Genomic DNA, 15,186 nt, shown 5'->3' with positions numbered 1-15,186 from the left:
TGAGGACCAGGCCCCTCTGGTTTGCCCTAGTATCTTGCCATTAATTATGATAATTTCTGATCATTATTGACTTCTATTGTCTCATGGTTCTGTCATCCCCATGGGTATCAATGAACCCAGATCTGTAATAGTATCTCCTACCATGAGCATGGACTACACTAAATTCCTAACCATTTCTAGTGCATTTTTAATTAAGTAAAATTAAGTAAATAAATGATATATCCTATGGACCTTCACGTGATGCACTGCCATTTTTAGGGTTAGGCCTTATATAGTATATCCAATTAGCATGCCCATTTATCTGAGGCTTATAATCTCTTCTACCATAAATATTCTGGCATTTGTATTCATGTGGCATGAGCCATTTTTTCCCCATGGTTCTAGGAGACATCATAGAAGTGTACATGCTACATCTATTGAGGATTTTGTCAGTGTCCTTATAAAGGTCCTTCAAATCAATAAACATTCTCTTGGTCAACCTTATATTCTAGTTCTTACATAAAACAAACTCAGAATTCAGTTCATGACTACTGTTCTTGCTCCTATTGGGGCAAGTCTTGCATTTCCTTTGGAGTGTAATTGCTTTTGTTCCTTATCAGGCCCAGAACATCTCCAATCAAATTATACTGTAATTCTTATTATTGGTATAGTGGCAGAAAGAAAAGTGGGAGAAAATTTTAGGGGGCATATGTTAACTTGCAAGTGCCAGACCTCTGTATAATCTTCTAGCAAGCAGGGAATTTCATCCCTTGACAGAAATAAATGAACCATTTCTGTAGGTTCAGATGAATCTGGAGATTTGAGATTTTGGGGGGGATATCAATTCAGACAGCCACTTCCCACATATCAGAGTGTCATTACTTTCCAAGATTTTCTCATATATTGTCATAGAGAACTTTTTTGTTGGAGGCTAGTTCTTTTTAATCAGTACATCATGTCTGATTGTCAACAATAAGTTACATGCCATGCTAAAAAAATCACAATTTGAAGAGACAGAGAAAGGTCTAGACCAGACACATATGCCAAAGATGTTGGAAGTATCAGACCAAGGATATAAAGCAGCCATGATTAATGTGCTTAGGGAAAGTAGACAACATAAAAGATCAGATGTGTAATATAAGCAGTGAGATAGAAATTCTAAAAACAATATTTTAAGTAATAGAAATCTAAAGCACTATATGGAAGACATGAATTCCTTTGATGGGCTTATCTGTATATAACCAAAGAAATAATCAGTGAGCTTGAGAAAATGTCAGTAAAAAAATTCCAAAACTTAAGTGCAAAGAGAAAAAATAATAAAAAGATACAACAAAATATCCAAGAACTGTGAGACAATTAAAAAATATATACATGTCATGGGAATACCAGAAGGAGAAAAAAAGAAAGGGACAGAAAACTATTTGAAACAATATTGACATAATTTCCCCAAAGGTCCTATACATAAACTTCAGAGAATGTCAGGCAAGGCAAACATTTTAAAAATGCATGTGGAAATAACATTCAAACTGCAGAAAATATAAAAAAATGAAGAGAATATCTTGAAAGAATCTAGAAAATAAAAAAACCTTATCTACAGAAGAGCAAGGATGATAATTATGTTGTACTTTTCTTCAGAAATCATTGAAAGCAATAAGAGAAGGGAGTGAAATATTTAAATGCTGAAAAAAACCAAACAGCCACCTTGAACGTGTATCCATTAAAATTATACTTCAAAAAAGAAGGAAAAATAAAGACTTTCTCAAACAAACAAAATTTCAGAAAATTTGTCACAAATATACCTGCTTTGTAAGAAATGCTTCAGAAAGGACTGATGTAGATTAGAAACTCAGACATACGTACAGAAGAAAGAGTAAAAGAGAAGGAATAAAGGAAGGTAAAATAAACTTTTATTATTCTTATTCTTTTCTTTACAAAGTTGATTTATTTACTTATTTGAGATAGAGAGCGTGAGCAGGGGAAAGGCAGAAAGAGAGAGAGAGAGAGAGAAAATCCCAAGTGGGGCCAGAACAAAGGAACCATGAGATCATGACCTGAACCAAAACCAAGAGTCAGACACTTAACTAACTGAGCCACCCAGCACCCTTTCTTTCATGAATTTGACTAAACTTTTAAGAAAGAAATTATATCAATTATTTACAAGCTCTTCCACAAAATGAGGCAGAAGGAACATTTGCAAACTCATTCTGAGGTCAGCATTATCACAATACCAAAACCAAAGACATTATAAGAAAAAACTACAGACCAATATCACTCATTAGCAAAAATGCAAAAATTCTCAAAAATATTAGCAAATCAAATTATAAAAGAATAATATATCACAATAAAATGGATTTTATTCTTTGTATACAGGTGAGGTTATCATTTGAAGATCAATGACTGTAACCTATCACACCATTAGGCTAAAAAGAAAAGTCATATGATTATATATCAATAGATTCAGAAAAAAGGACTTGACTAAACATATACAATATATGATTGAAAATCACCAATCCAGTAAGAAACGGGGAAATTTCTCAATAGAAGGAAAATCTACAAAAATGCACAGATAACATCATACTTAATAATGAGAAACAGAAGACCTACATATAGCCAATATGTACCTGAAAAGATGCTCAATATTACTGATCATAAGAGAAATACAAATCAAAACCACAATGATATATTACCCACACATGCTAGAATGGTTATTATCAAAAAGATGTGAAATAACAAGTGTTGGTGAGGAAGAGGAGAATAGGGAACCCTCATGTTGGTGGGAATGCAAATTGGTGTAACTACTGTGGAAAACGGTATGGATGTTCTTCAAAAAATTAAAAATAGGAATACCATATGATCCAGTACTTCCACTTCTTCATATGTATCCAAAGAAACCAAATCACTAATTTTTAAAGATGTTAATTATAGCATTTTTTTTAATAATAGTCAAAATATGGAAACAACCTAAGTGCTCATCTATGAATGAATGGATAAAAAGATGTTATATATCCTCACCAGCATCTGGAAAACAGTGTGAAAGTTCCTCAAAAAATTAAAAATAGATCTACCCTATGACCCATAAATAGCACTGCTAGGAATTTACCCAAGGGATACAGGAGTGCTGATACAAAGGGGCACTTGTACCCCAATGTTTATAGCAGCACTTTCAACAATAGCCAAATTATGGAAAGAGCCTAAATGTCCATCAACTGATGAATGGATAAAGAAATTGTGGTTTATATACACAATGGAATATTACGTGGCAATGAGAAAGAATGAAATGTGGCCTATTGTAGCAACGTGGGAGGAACTGGAGAGTGTTATGCTAAGTGAAATAAGTCATGCAAAGACAGATACCATATGTTTTCCCTCTTATGTGGATCCTGAGAAACATAACAGAAGACTATAGGGGAGGGGAAGGAAAAAAATGTTAGAGAGGGAGGGAGGCAAAACATAAGAGACTCTTAAAAACTGAGAATAAACTAAGGGTTGATGGGGGTGGGAGGGAGGAGGGGGGTGATGGGCATCGAGGAGGGCACCTGTTGGGATGAGCACTGGGTGTTGTGGAAACCAATTTGACAATAAATTTCATATTAAAAAAAAGATATTATATATATGAATACTATTCAGCCATAAAAACAATGAAATATTGCCATTTGTGGCAACATGGATGGACCTTGAGGGCATTATGCAAAGTAAAATAAGTTAGAGACTAGAAGACAAATACTAAATGATCTCACTTATAGATAGAATTTTTATTTTTTATTTTATTTTTGTCTTAATACAGATGTTTATTTTTTATTTTTTTAATTTTAATATGAAATTTATTGTCAAATTGGTTTCCATACAACACCCCGTGCTCATCCCAACATAGATAGAATTTTTAAAAACAAACATATAAATACAGAAACAGATTGGTAGTTGCCACAGATGGAGGGAGGGGGGATGATGGGTGAAATGAGTAAAGGTTGTCAAAGGTAAAGTCCCCAGTAATAATATAAATAAATTATGGAGATGTAATATAAATATGATGAATATAGTTAATAATATTGTATTGAATATTTGAAAGTTACCAAGAGAGCAGATCTTGAAAGTCCTCAGCACAAGAAAAAAAATTGTAATTATGTATGATGATGTATGTTAACTAGAATTATTGTGGTGATCACTTTACAATGCATACAAATATGAAATCACTAAATTATACACCTGGATTATACCTCAATAAAAAAAAAAGCATACATAAGAATACATAACAGACTAAGGGAAAACCTAAGAAAAAAATAAATTGAAATAGAGTAAAACAAGAGACAAAGTTGAGGGAGAAAGAGGAAAAAAGAGCAAGTGGCAAGAAGAGAGTAAGCCATGGGGTTCAGAGAAAAAAAATAACTTATTTTGTGAGATTTCACTTGTGTGTTGGGGGTGGAGGGTCACAGACGAGAGGCTCCAATGTAAAATAATATGAAAGAAAATTATGAAGAATAGGAAAAAGGAATATTATTAGTGTTCCCTAGGTTTGTAAATTGCATCCCCTTTATTGTTTTTCAGGAAGTAAATGTTTTTTATCATTTTTAATTTAGATATGCTTATTTGAATGTGACTTTCTCTAAGGTTTGAATTCATTTTTAAATATACAGATAGGAAATTGCTCTACCTTATTTAGAATTTCACATTAATATGGCCTACTACATTGAAGAAATATAAGAAAAAATAGTGAGAATATAGCTAGAAGCTTTCCTGCTAAGATCAGGAACAAGGCAAGGATGTTTAGTCTTACTACTTTTCTCTTTCAACATTATACTTAAAGTCATACCTAATGGTTTTAGTCATAAAAATTTATGGTACCTAATGGTTTTAGTCATAAAACATATGACTTTAGTCATACCTAAAGATTTTAAATATAAAACCTTAAGAACGGGAAATAAGAACAGGAAATAAAAGATATAAAATTGGGGAAGAAAGAAATACAATTTTTTTCTTTTCAGATGAGATGATTGTGTAAATTATCCCAAAGAATCGACAAAAAGAGATATATGAACCAATAAGTGATTATGTAAGGTAGCATAATGGAAGTTTAATATATAAAAGTCAATTGTATACTTATATATAACAATAAACAATTGGCATTTGAAATTAAAAACAATGCCATTTATATTAGCACCAGAAATAATTGGTTTCAAATTTACAAGACCTGTATTAGGAAAACTGCAAAAGTCTAATGTAACAAACTCAAAGATGTATAAAAATGGAGACATAGTCCATGTACATGGATATGAACATTCAATATTTTCGAGATGTTAGATCTTCCACACTTGATCTATACATTCAATACATTCCCAATAAAAATTCTAGTTGGTTATTTTCTGGTTATTGATAACTTATTTGGCAAACTAATGTTTATATGGAGAAGCAAAAGATGCAGAATAGCCAACATAATGCTGAAGAATAAAGAAGAACCATTTAACTACTTGACATGTATACATTTTTTAAGGCTACAATAATCAAAACAAATTAATGGAATTAAATAGAGAAGATAGAATTAAACCCACATAAATATAATCAACTGATCTTTGATAATGGAAAAAAGGCAGGTAGTTCAATGGAGAAAAAATCATCTTTCAGCAAATGATGCTGGATATTCACATGCAAAAAGTTAGTACTTATTATTAATTTACTTAACTAAGTTACTAAGTACTTAGTTAACCTTTTATAAAAATTAGCTCAAATGGATCATAGATTTACAGGTAAAATACAAAACTGTAAAACTTCTAGAGGATAAAATTGGAGAAAATCTCCATGACCCTGGATTTGGAGATAACTTTTTAGATACTTCAAAAGCATGTCATATGAAAGAAAGACATGGAATTGAATACTGAAAACTTTGTCTTTAACAACAGAGACCAGATTCAGGAATGCCCACCACTTACAGTCAATCAATAACTAATATTTTCAATATAATCTGCTGTTCTTTCCTCAACTTGTTGATATTCATATGTAGATTATTACTTTTCAGAGTAATAAAATTATAAATTGCTAGGGAGATTAATTGAAACAGAAGTATATACTCAAAAGAGTTGAAAACTTATCTTTACACAAAAACCTGTACATGGATATTTAAGTAATTATATTCATAATTGCAAAATTTTGGAAGCAAACAATATGTTTTTCAGAGATGAATAAATAAACTCATATCCAGACATGAAGAAATCTTAAGTGTATGTTATTAAGTGAAAGAAGTCACTTTGAAAAGGCTTTATAACTATATAACTATATATACTATGTAACTATATAAGATTCTAGAAAAGGCTATATACTAACTATATAACATTCTGGAAGAGGCGAATCTATGGAGACAGTAACAAAATCAGTGCCTGCCATAGGTTGGGGCTGGGGGAGAGAACAGGCACACAGAGGATTTTTTAAGCCAGTGAAAATTATTATTATAATGTGTATTATAATAATGGATACATGTCATTTTACATTTGTCCAAAACCATAAAATATACAACACAAAGGATGAACCCTAATGTAAACTCTCAGTAGTTTGGGTAATTATGATGTACCAGTGTAAGTGCATCAATTGTAACAAATGTACACTTTTGATGCAGGAGGCTATACTTATGTCAGGGAAAGAGACATATGGGAAAATTCTATATTTTTCCCTCAGGTTTTCTGTGAACCTAAAACTGCTCTTAAAAATATTCTTATTAATTTTTTTTAAAAGTATATTATAAATGAAAAAAGAACAAGAGGGAGGGTTGGGAAGATGGCGGCATAGAAGGACGGTGGGCTCACCGTGTCCTGCTGATCACTTAGATTCCGCCTACACCTGCCTAAATAACCCAGAAAACCAGCAGAAGACAAGCAGAACGGATTCTCTGGAGCCAAACACAGACGAGAGGCCCACGGAAGAGGGTAGGAAGGGAGGAGAGGCGGTGCTCGCTACATAGACTGGTGGGAGGGAGCGGGGCAGAGGGGCAGCCCGCCGGCCAATCAGAGACCCCGAGTCTGGCTTGCAAAAGTGGAGGGGCTGGACGGAGTGTGTTCGGACAGCAAGCGGGACTTAACATCTGGAAGGTTATAAGTTAACAGCTCTGCTCAGAGAACTGGAGGGCTGGAGGACAACGAGAGGGAGAGTTGTTGAGCCCCGGACGACAGAGCTCAGCTTGGCAGGGAACAAAGGTGCTCGCCAGCGCCATCTCCCTCACCCCTCCCCCAGCCAAAATCCCAAAGGGAACCGGTTCCTGTCAGGGAACTAGCTTGCACCACGCAAACACCCAACACTGTGCTTCTGCAGACCCATCCCTCCAGTGGCGGGTCTGACTCCCTCCTGCTGCCACAGGGCCCTCCAGAAGCAGATCACTGAAGGGTACCTGAGCAGAGCCTGCCCCTCCTGCCCCCGTGCACCTTGCTGATCCACCCCAGCTAATACGCCAGCCAGAACCCCAGCACCACAAGCCTGGCAGTGTGCAAGTAGCCCAGACATGCCACACCACCCCACAGTGAATCCCGCCCCTAGGAGAGGGAAAGAGAAGGCACACACCAGTCTGACTGTGGTGGGCTGGGGGCAGACATCAGGTCTGACTGTGGCCCCACCCACAAATGCAAGTAATTCAATACAGCACAGGGGAAGTGCCCTGAAGTTCCACATCACTGCAGGGACTATACAAAATGACTAAACGGAAGAATTCCCCTCAGAAGAATCTCCAGGAAATAACGACACCTAATGAACTGATCAAAAACGATTTAAAAAATATAACAGAAAGTGAATTTAGAATAATAGTCATAAAATTAATCACTGGGCTTGAAAACAGTATAGAGGACAGCAGAGAATCTACTGCTACAGAGATCAAGGGACTAAGGAACAGTGAGGAGGAGCTAAAAAATGCTATAAACGAGCTGCAAAATAAAATGGAAATGACCACGGCTCGGAGTGAAGAGGCAGAGGAGAGAATAGGGGAACTAAAATATAAAATTATGGAAAAAGAGGAAGCTGAGAAAAAGAGAGATAAAAAAAATCCAGGAGTATCAGGGGAAAATTAGAGAACTAAGTATGCACTAAAGAGAAATAATCTACACATAATTGGTGTTACAGAGGAGGAGAGAGGGAAAGGTGCTAAAGGGGTACTTGAAGAAATAACAGCTGAGAACTTCCCTGATCTGGGGAAGGAAAAAGGCATTGAAATCCAAGAGGCACAGAGAACTCCCTTCAGACATAACTTGAATCGATCTTCTGCACTACATATAGTGAAACTGGCAAAATACAGGGATAAAGAGAAAATTCTGAGCAGCTAGGGATAACCGTGCTCTAACATATAAGGGGAGACCAATAAGACTCGTGACCAATCTCTCCACTGAAACTTGGCAGGCCAGAAACGAATGGCAGGAAATCTCTCATTTGATAAACAGAAAAAATATGCAGCCAAGAATCCTGTATCCAGCAAGTCTGTCATTTAGAATAGAAGGAGAGATAAAGGTCTTCCCAAACAAACAAAAACTGAAGGAATTCGTCACCACTAAACCAGCCCTCCAAGAGATCCTAAGGGGGATCCTGTGAGACAAAGTACCAGAGATATCGCACAAGCATGAAACCTATAGACATCACAATGACTCTAAACCCATATCTTTCTATAATAACACTGAATTTAAATGGACTAAATGCGCCAACCAAAAGACATAGGGTATCAGAATGAATAAAAAAACAAGACCCATCTATTTGCTATCTACAAGAGACTCATTTTAGACCTGAGGACACCTTCAGATTGAAAGTGAGGGCATGGAGGACTATCTATCATGCTACTGGAAGTCAAAAGAAAGCTGGAGTTGCCATACTTATATCACACAAACTCGACTTTAAATTAAAGGCTGTAACAAGAGATGAAGAAGGGCATTATATAATAATTACAGGGTCTATCCATCAGGAAGAGCTAACAATTATAAACGTCTATGCACCGAATACAGGAGCCTGCAAATATATAAAACACTTACTCACAAACATAAGCAATCTTATTGATAAGAATGTGGTCATTACAGGGGACTTTAACACTCCACTTATAGAAATGGATAGATCATCTAGACACATGGTCAATAAAGAAACAAGGGCCCTGAATGATACATTGGATCAGATGGACTTGACAGATATATTTAGAACTCTGCATCCCAAAGCAACAGAATATACTTTCTTCTCGAGTGCACATGGAACATTCTCCAAGATAGATCACATACTGGGTCACAAAACAGACCTTCATAAGTATACAAGAATTGAGACCATACCATGCATACTTCCAGACCACAATGCTATGAAGCTTGAAATCAACCACAGGAAAAGGTCTCAGCAACCTCCAAAAACATGAGGTTAAAGAACACCTTACTAAAGAATGAATGGGTCAACCAGGCACTTAGAGAAGAAATTAAAAAATATATGGAAACAAACAAAAATGAAATTACAACATTCCAAACACTTCAGGATGCAGCGAAGGCAGTCCTGAGAAGAAAATACATTGCAATCCAGGCCTATCTCAAAAACAAGAAAAATCCCAAATACGAAATCTAACAGCACACCTAAGGGAAATAGAAGCAGAACAGCAAAGACAGCCTAAACCCAGCAGAAAAAGAGAAACAATAAAGATCAGAGTAGAAATAAACAATATAAAATCTAAAAAAACTGTAGAGCAAATCAATGAAACCAAGAGTTGGTTTTTTGAAAAAATAAACAAAATTGATTAATCTCTAGCCAGGCTTCTCAAAAAGAAAAGGGAGATAACCCAAATAGGTAAAATCATGAATGAAAATGGAATTATTACAACCAATCCCTCAGAGATACAAGCAATTATCAGGGAATACTAGGCAAAATTATATGCCAACAAATTGGACAACCTGGAAGAAATGAACAAATTCCTAAACACCCACACGCTTCCAAAACTCAATCAGGAGGAAATAGAAAGCTTGAACAGACCCATAACCAGTGAAGAAATTGAATCAATTATCAAAAATCTCCCAACAAATAAGAGTCCAGGACCAGATGGCTTCCCAGGGGAGTTCTACCAGACGTTTAAAGCAGAGACAATACCTATCCTTCTCAAGCTATTCCAAAAAATAGAAAGGGAAGGAAACTTCCAGACTCATTCTATGAAGCCAGTATTACTTTGATTCCTAAACCAGACAGAGACCCAGTCAAAAAAGAGAACTACAGGCCAATATCCCTGATGAATATGGATGCAAAAATTCTCAATAAGATACTAGCAAATCGAATTCAACAGCATATAAAAAGAATTATTCACCATGATCAAGTGGGATTCATTCCTGGGATGCAGGGCTCGTTCAACATTCACAAATCAATCAATGTGATACATCACATTGATAAAAGAAAAGATAAGAACCATATGATCCTGTCAATTGATGCAGAAAAGTCATTTGACAAAATTCAGCATCCATTCTTAATAAAAACCCACGAGAAAGTCAGGATAGAAGGATCATACTTAAAGATCATAAAAGCCATTTATGAAAAGCCCACAGCTAACATCATCCTCAATGGGGAAAAACTGAGAGCTTTTTCCCTGAGATCAGGAACACGACAGGGATGTCCACTCTCACTGTTGTTGTTTAACATAGTGTTGGAAGTTCTAGCATCAGCAATCAGACAACAAAAGGAAATCAAAGGCATCAAAATTGGCAAAGATGAAGTTAAGCTTTCACTTTTTGCAGATGACATGATATTATACATGGAAAATCAGATAGACTCCACCAAAAGTCTGCTAGAACTGATACATGAATTTAGCAAAGTTGCAGGATACAAAATCAATGTACAGAAATCAGTTGCATTCTTATACACTAATAATGAAGCAACAGAAAGACAAATAAAGAAACTGATCCCATTCACAACTGCACCAAGAAGCATAAAATACCTAGGGATAAATGTAACCAAAGATGTACAAGATCTGTATGCTGAAAAGTATAGGAAGCTTATGAAGGAAATTGAGGAAGATATAAAGAAATGTAAAAACATTCCAAGCTCATGGATTGGAAGAATAAATATTGTCAAAATGTCAATACTACCCAAAGCTATCTACACATTCAATGCAATCCCAATCAAAATTGCACCGGCATTCTTCTCGAAACTAGAACAAGCAATCCTAAAATTCATATGGAACCACAAAAGGGCCCGAATAGCCAAAGTAATTTTGAAGAAGACCAAAGCAGGAGGCATCACAACCCCAGACTTTAGCCTCTACTACAAAGCTGTAATCATTAAGACAGCATGGTATTGGCACAAAAACAGACAATAGGCCAATGCAATAGAATAGAAACCCCAGAACTAGACCCACAAACGTATGGCCAACTAATCTTTGACAAAGCAGGAAAGAACATCCAATGGAAAAAAGACAGTCTCTTTAACAAATGGTGCTGGGAGAACTGGACAGCAACATTCAGAAGGATGAAACTAGACCACTTTCTTACACCATTCACAAAAACAAACTCAAAATGGATAAAGACCTGAATGTGAGACAGGAAACCATCAAAACACTAGAGGAGACAGCAGGAAAAGACCTCTCTGACCTCAGCTGTAGCAATTTCTTACTTGACACATCCCCAAAGGCAAGGGAATTAAAAGCAAAAATGAACTACTGGGACCTTATGAAGATAAAAAGCTTCTGCACAGCAAAGGAAACAACCAACAAAACTAAAAGGCAACCAACGGAATGGGAAAAGATATTTGCAAATGACATATCAGACAAAGGGCTAGTATCCAAAATCTATAAAGAGCTCACCAAACTCCACACCCGAAAAACAAATAACCCAGTGAAGAAATGGGCAGAAAACATGAATAGACACTTCTCCAAAGAAGACATCCGGATGGCCAAGAGGCACATGAGAAGATGCTCAACGTCGCTCCTCGTCAGGGAAATGTAAATCAAAACCACACTCAGATACCACCTCATGCCAGTCAGGGTGGCCAAAATGAACAAATCAGGAGACTACAGATGCTGGAGAGGATGTGGAGAAACGGGAACCCTCTTGCACTGTTGTTGGGAATGCAAATTGGTGCAGCCACTCTGGAAAACAGTGTGGAGCTTCCTCAAAAAATTAAAAATAGACCTACCCTATGACCCAGCAGTAGCACTGCTAGGAATTTACCCAAGGGATACAGGAGTACTGATGCATAGGGGCACTTGGACCCCAATGTTTATAGCAGCACTCTCAACAATAGCCCAATTATGGAAAGAGCCTAAATGTCCATCAGCTGATGAATGGATAAAGAAATTGTGGTTTATATACACAATGGAGTACTACGTGGCAATGAGAAAGAACGAAATATGGCCCTTTGTAGCATGAAACTGGAGAGTGGATGGAACTGGAGAGTGTTATGCTAAGTGAAATAAGCCATACAGAAAAGACAGATACCATATGTTTTCACTCTTATGTGGATCTTGAGAAACTTAACAGAAACCCATGGGGAGGGGAAAGGGAAAAAAAAGGGGTTAGAGTGAGAGAGCAAAAGCATAAGAGACTCTTAAAAACAGAACAAACTGAGGGTTGATGGGGGGTGGGAGGGAGGGGAGGGTGGGTGATGGGTATTGAGGAGGGCACTTTTGGGATGAGCCTTGGGTCTTGTATGGAAACCAATTTGACAATAGATTTCATATATTGGAAAAAAAATAATAAAATAAAAATGAAAAAAAAAACAAAAAAAAAAAACCCTAATCATTTGGATAATTTATAAATAACTATGAGAGTAGAGAAAAAAATTTTTGAAATAATTCAAACTGAAAACCTCTTTTGTGTAAATATTCAATCAGCTAAAATACTGACAAGAAATTTATTTCACTGTACTTTTCCAGACTTTTAACAGCTATTTTTCTGATTTTTATACAAATAAAACGTAAGCCTAAAAAGAAAGAAAGAAAGAAAGTAAGAAAGAAAGAAAGAACAACACAACCATAACTGCCAATAATTCACAATAATATGTCTAAGCAACTACATGTTCTTAAAATTTGAACTAAAGTTGGAAATTATAGAGTTGTAAATCAACTCTATGAATTGTAAATAATAAAGTTGCCTATCTGTTGACATGTCATTGGAAAGTAAACAGAGCTTCTCCTAGATTTAGATTTTACTTGACATTTTAATTTTAATTATGAAACTAACAAATAGTGAAAATTCTTAAAATAAATACAGAAGTCTAATCTTACTTATTTTAATGTCATTTTTCATAGTGAAAATTTTATTAAAAATACAAAAGTGGTAAATAAAATAAAAATGGCAGTAGATGAAGAAAATAAATTTGTGTCCAATAAACCAGTATCAATAATCTATAATCTCTAACTTTGTTTTGAGATTTAATAAAAGTCATTAAGGCTAAAGACTTACAATGGAAAGTTAAACAAAGAAAAACAAAAGATCAGAACAATAACTATATAGAAAGTAAAAAACAAAACATTAAAATATAGTTATCCTTTTTGTTAACAACCTATAGAAAATTAAAGATAATGCAAAAAGCATTTTACATAGTCCAAATCCAAACAATTTAAAAATTATAAAATTGAATCCTATAAGTTTGGTAAGTTTGAAATAACTTTTATAATGTTGAATGCATCTTACACTGATTTTCTTTTAGGAAAAATAATTTAAAAAGAACCAGAACTATAAATTAAAGAAGTAAAAATTAAACACAAATGTGACAGCAAATTAGTATTATTAGATTAAGATAGTTAAGCAGTTGGGAAGAAATAAAAATTTTTGCATAAGGATACATTTCCTATTAGAAATCTCTTCATAGGAGCAATGAGAAAATTCACTAATGTATCAACATGGTTTTAAGTGTACTCTGTATAAAATATTATATAGCCATAAATTTTAATTATTAAGAGTATGAGGGAGAACAAAATATATTCATACTTATATTTATTTTATATGAATTTTATATAAATATGAATTTATATAAGTAAATTTTTATTTATAAGTAAATGATTTATGTTTATAAGTACATATTTAGAAGTAAAGCATGAACTTATTGTCATAAGAAAAGAATAAATGGTTTTCATTTAAACATGTTATTAATTCATAAGTTGTGGGTGCTTACAATAAATTCAACACATGTAGTACAATATATTTAACAGTCTTTGAATTAGCTTCACTGATTTTCTTTATATTCATTAGCTATTTCTGGACCAGGTCAGATTAAAAGTAACCTAGAGTCTCAATTCTCCCAAATAAGATAATTTTTTTATTTTTAATTACCCACAAAAATAACATTTAACTTAGAACTATAAAAAAAGTTACTTACTCCATTTCCTCTGCATTTTGTAGCAGCATTACAGTTATATTCCATCAAGTGAACTTTTTTGCAGGTTTTATTTATACAATACTAAAGTAAAACACAGATAATATTTCATAATCATTCATACATTTGATATAACATGAGAAAAGAATTATTTCTTATATGCCCAATTTGAGTCTTTTTATTCCATATTACTCTCATTTGGGTACAAAAAGTCTAGCATTCCAATACAAAATCAAAACAATAATCAATTAAAGAAAAATAACTTGGGTGTTTGCCTTGACATAGTTTTTTTGTAATAATGTAATATAATTTGGCCTTTAGGAATTAAATTGAGAATCTCCATAAGGGATATTTTCTATATTGTGTTAATATTCTGTTATAAATAATTGGTTAGTGTTAATGATTTGTGCCCTCAAAACTTGGAACATAATTCATTAATTTTGTTTTGGTTTCAAATGTAAGTGAATATTTTGGATTATAAATTATCATGAATCTGTTATAATATTGATAAGAATAGTTTGTCAAGAGAAATATTTTAACTTCATTTGTAACCATTGTAAAACCCTTGTTCCATAAAAATGGGTAATCCAGTGGTAATTAGTCACCAGTATATGTAACTTTTGCTTCCTTTACCATTTTATATTTTGTTAACTGGCCTCCTGGCTTATGTTCTTTTATTTTATTTAAAAAGCACTATAAATTATAAGTAATACATCAAAAATATGAATATATCAAATAAGAATAAAAATTTGTTTTTGCAGTTATTTCCTGAAAATTAACATATACCCAATACATAAAGTTGCATATGCAAGCTTACATTTGCCTCCTCTTTTCAACATATTTGAAATTCTAGCCAGTGCCAATTAGGTGATAAAAATAAATAAAAGGCATACAAATTGCTGAGAAAGAAGTAAAATAATCTGTTTGCAGATG

At 34.3% G+C, this 15,186-nt stretch overlaps 1 protein-coding gene across 1 annotated transcript in view; it reads right to left on the bottom strand.

Annotated features, from left to right (window-relative positions):
- ADAM18 (ADAM metallopeptidase domain 18) overlaps nucleotides 1-15,186 on the bottom strand; it is a 144,794-nt gene that overhangs the window by 25,529 nt on the left and 104,079 nt on the right. The window contains exon 17 of the mRNA XM_045459772.1: nucleotides 14,257-14,337. Coding sequence (XP_045315728.1) covers nucleotides 14,257-14,337 — 81 coding nt within the window. The remainder of the gene's footprint in view (nucleotides 1-14,256; nucleotides 14,338-15,186) is intronic.

This window comes from Leopardus geoffroyi, chromosome B1, assembly GCF_018350155.1.
Source record: "Leopardus geoffroyi isolate Oge1 chromosome B1, O.geoffroyi_Oge1_pat1.0, whole genome shotgun sequence".
NCBI lineage: Eukaryota > Metazoa > Chordata > Mammalia > Carnivora > Felidae > Leopardus > Leopardus geoffroyi.
The sequence above is the reverse complement of the archived record's forward strand: the minus strand, read 5'-3'. Positions and strand labels throughout refer to the sequence as shown.